The 2,456-nt window shown below is 41.2% G+C and overlaps 1 protein-coding gene across 3 annotated transcripts in view; it reads right to left on the bottom strand.

Annotated features, from left to right (window-relative positions):
- Positions 1-2,456, bottom strand: part of ANKRD6 (ankyrin repeat domain 6) — a 142,503-nt gene that overhangs the window by 25,729 nt on the left and 114,318 nt on the right. For all 3 annotated transcript variants that reach the window (XM_019537750.1, XM_019537748.1, XM_019537747.1), the window contains one exon: positions 2,021-2,119. In XM_019537750.1, the coding sequence (XP_019393295.1) occupies positions 2,021-2,119 (99 nt within the window). The remainder of the gene's footprint in view (positions 1-2,020; positions 2,120-2,456) is intronic.

The raw sequence follows: 2,456 nt of genomic DNA, 5'->3' as shown, positions 1-2,456 counted from the left end.
CATTTGACCCCAGTATTCTTTCCTGCCATGGCAGGGGGTCGGACTAGATGATCTGCTCAGGTCCCTTCCGACCCTAGAAACTATGAAACATATTACTGACCTGTGCATTTGGTATGTGCTCCATTCCTTTTTATTGGTTAGAATAAATCTGTTCAGACATTTGGGACTGTATGGTCCCCTAGAGGCTGTGCCAGAGAGATAATAAGCCTTAGGAGTAGTGGCAGCCCATCAAGAATTGTCCTTTAGCTGAAATGCCAGAAACTTTAACACAAAAGGACATAAGGCTTCTATGTGGAGTTCCACATGGTGTGATTTAAAACTGATGTCCGTGATAATTATATGAACATGGCAATTGTTTTTATAGTGTATGTAGCTATGAAATGCAGTTAATTCTCAGCAAGCTGCATACATTTATGCCATGAGAATGACAGCAAGCAATAGGCCCACCAAGAGAAAAGTACTCAAACATCACACTAGAGAGTAGTAAAGGCCCAAAATTACTTTTCTTGCGTCTTCCAAAAAGTCACACAGGTGAGGAAAGCATCACTGAAAGTTTTTTCTTATAGTTCTAGGTTGGTCTTATTTATTTCTGTATTAATTTACAGCCAAGAACTTTTATTTTCTGAGCAAGGCAGGGGAAACTAGGGTGGACATGCATTTCGGGTGGTAAAGATTTGCTTTTATTATCAGTCTCAGGTAAACTATGAATTCAAATATCTAAAGGATAAGAGATTTTATGTACAGACCTACTACTCATGCTTTGTCTACACTCTAAAGCAGGGGTTTCCAAAGCTTTTATGCCACTGCCTGGCAAACCACGACCCAGCAATCACAGTCGACCATGGCCAGAATTTCCAGCCGGAAGACAGGTAAGGATACCCCCACCCCCGTGGGCCAAACCCTGCGCTGGCACGGGCCCTGCAGAAAGAACCATTGTCTCTCCGCCTGGCTCTTGGGCACCAGAGTTTGTTGGTCTGCAGCCACTTCTGTTCTGGCAGCCGACCGGGGATTGAGAACCTCTTCTCTAAAGTTAATCTCGGAGAACCAAGACTGACTTTGTATCGTATTAGTGCACATGGAGCATTGTTTACTTTGATGTTCTAGCAATCTAGCTCATTAACCCCAAAAATACACTAGAGATCAGTCCAATCAGGTAGTGGTATATTATGTTGTCAAGCAACACGTATATCACTCTTCATTGGCTTCATTTCACAAGGTATATGCTACCCAGTATGCAGCAGCATTTCATACTTCTAGTAAATTGTACAGAGTTGCCAGTCAGAATGAAATGATTCTATCTAGATAACATTGTCTTTTCTACTCCATGGAGTGGTTTCTTCATAGCCATTCAAGTTCACCTCCTTGCTTATAAGAAAAACTACACTACTCAGCCTCCATGGTATTGAGTTCTCAGCATCAAAGGGCATATACAGATGCACTCCAGGAGGCAGGGGTGCACTTCAATTACAGAGGCTCCAAGAGCCACTCTAATTAAAGTGTCCAGAGCATCACATGTATCAGTGCCCCCAGACTGAAAAATGGCAGCTGGGGTGCTTTAACTAACGCTCGTTTGATGAGCTTTAGTTAAAACACCCCTGCTGCCATTTATCAGCACAGGGACACTGATATATGTGATGCTGGAGACATCACCACGCTCCAGCAAACTTGATTAATCAAGTCCGCTCCGATGCGCTGTAATTACAGCAAGGAGGAGCAGCCTCTGCACGCAGGCGCCCAAAATGCATTGCTTCCATATCTGCCTCACTCCCAATATGTTTCTTTTGATGCCTCTGGACTCCAAATCATAATCCCAAGGAGAGAGAATCAATTTGTGTCAAGTATTATTAAAAGAGAAAGACATTTTCAAACAGCTTTTATTATTCTTTTAAACTGATCTTTCCTATTGAATTCAAAACTCTGAATATTTACTCCAGACTATAACAACTAACTTCTAAAAAAATTTCTTTATTTAATGCTAATATACTAGTCTAGCTAACAGGTCGCTGCTTTTGTTCATTACCTTGTCTTGTCTGTCCAAAGAGCTCCCCTCTTGAATGAGAGTTGCTATTACATCTGTGTTCCCTACAACGGCAGCCCGATGCAATGCCGTCTGGTCGCCCTGCAAAAAGCAGCAATACTTCATTAGTGACAGATCTCTCACATCTAGATTCCACATGCAACTATGTTTCATACCTTAGATATAAATATAGCACATCTATACACATACAACACATTTTACATCACACATTCCACTGAAATACAGGCTAGTTTTGAAAGTGATATGAACAAACCATTATTCTTATGATTTTCAAGATGAATGGAATCATTATACAGATTAGATAGATTGAGCTAACAGTTTACAAGCAACTGAACAGTCCTAAAGACGCTAACACATTTCACATGCCACTGAAGAGGTAAAATAGATGTTTACTCCTTGCCACAAAGGGCAAAACATA

This window comes from Crocodylus porosus, unplaced genomic scaffold, assembly GCF_001723895.1.
Source record: "Crocodylus porosus isolate Cpor-Errol unplaced genomic scaffold, CroPor_comp1, whole genome shotgun sequence".
In the NCBI taxonomy this organism is placed as follows: Eukaryota; Metazoa; Chordata; order Crocodylia; family Crocodylidae; genus Crocodylus; species Crocodylus porosus.
The sequence above is the reverse complement of the archived record's forward strand: the minus strand, read 5'-3'. Positions and strand labels throughout refer to the sequence as shown.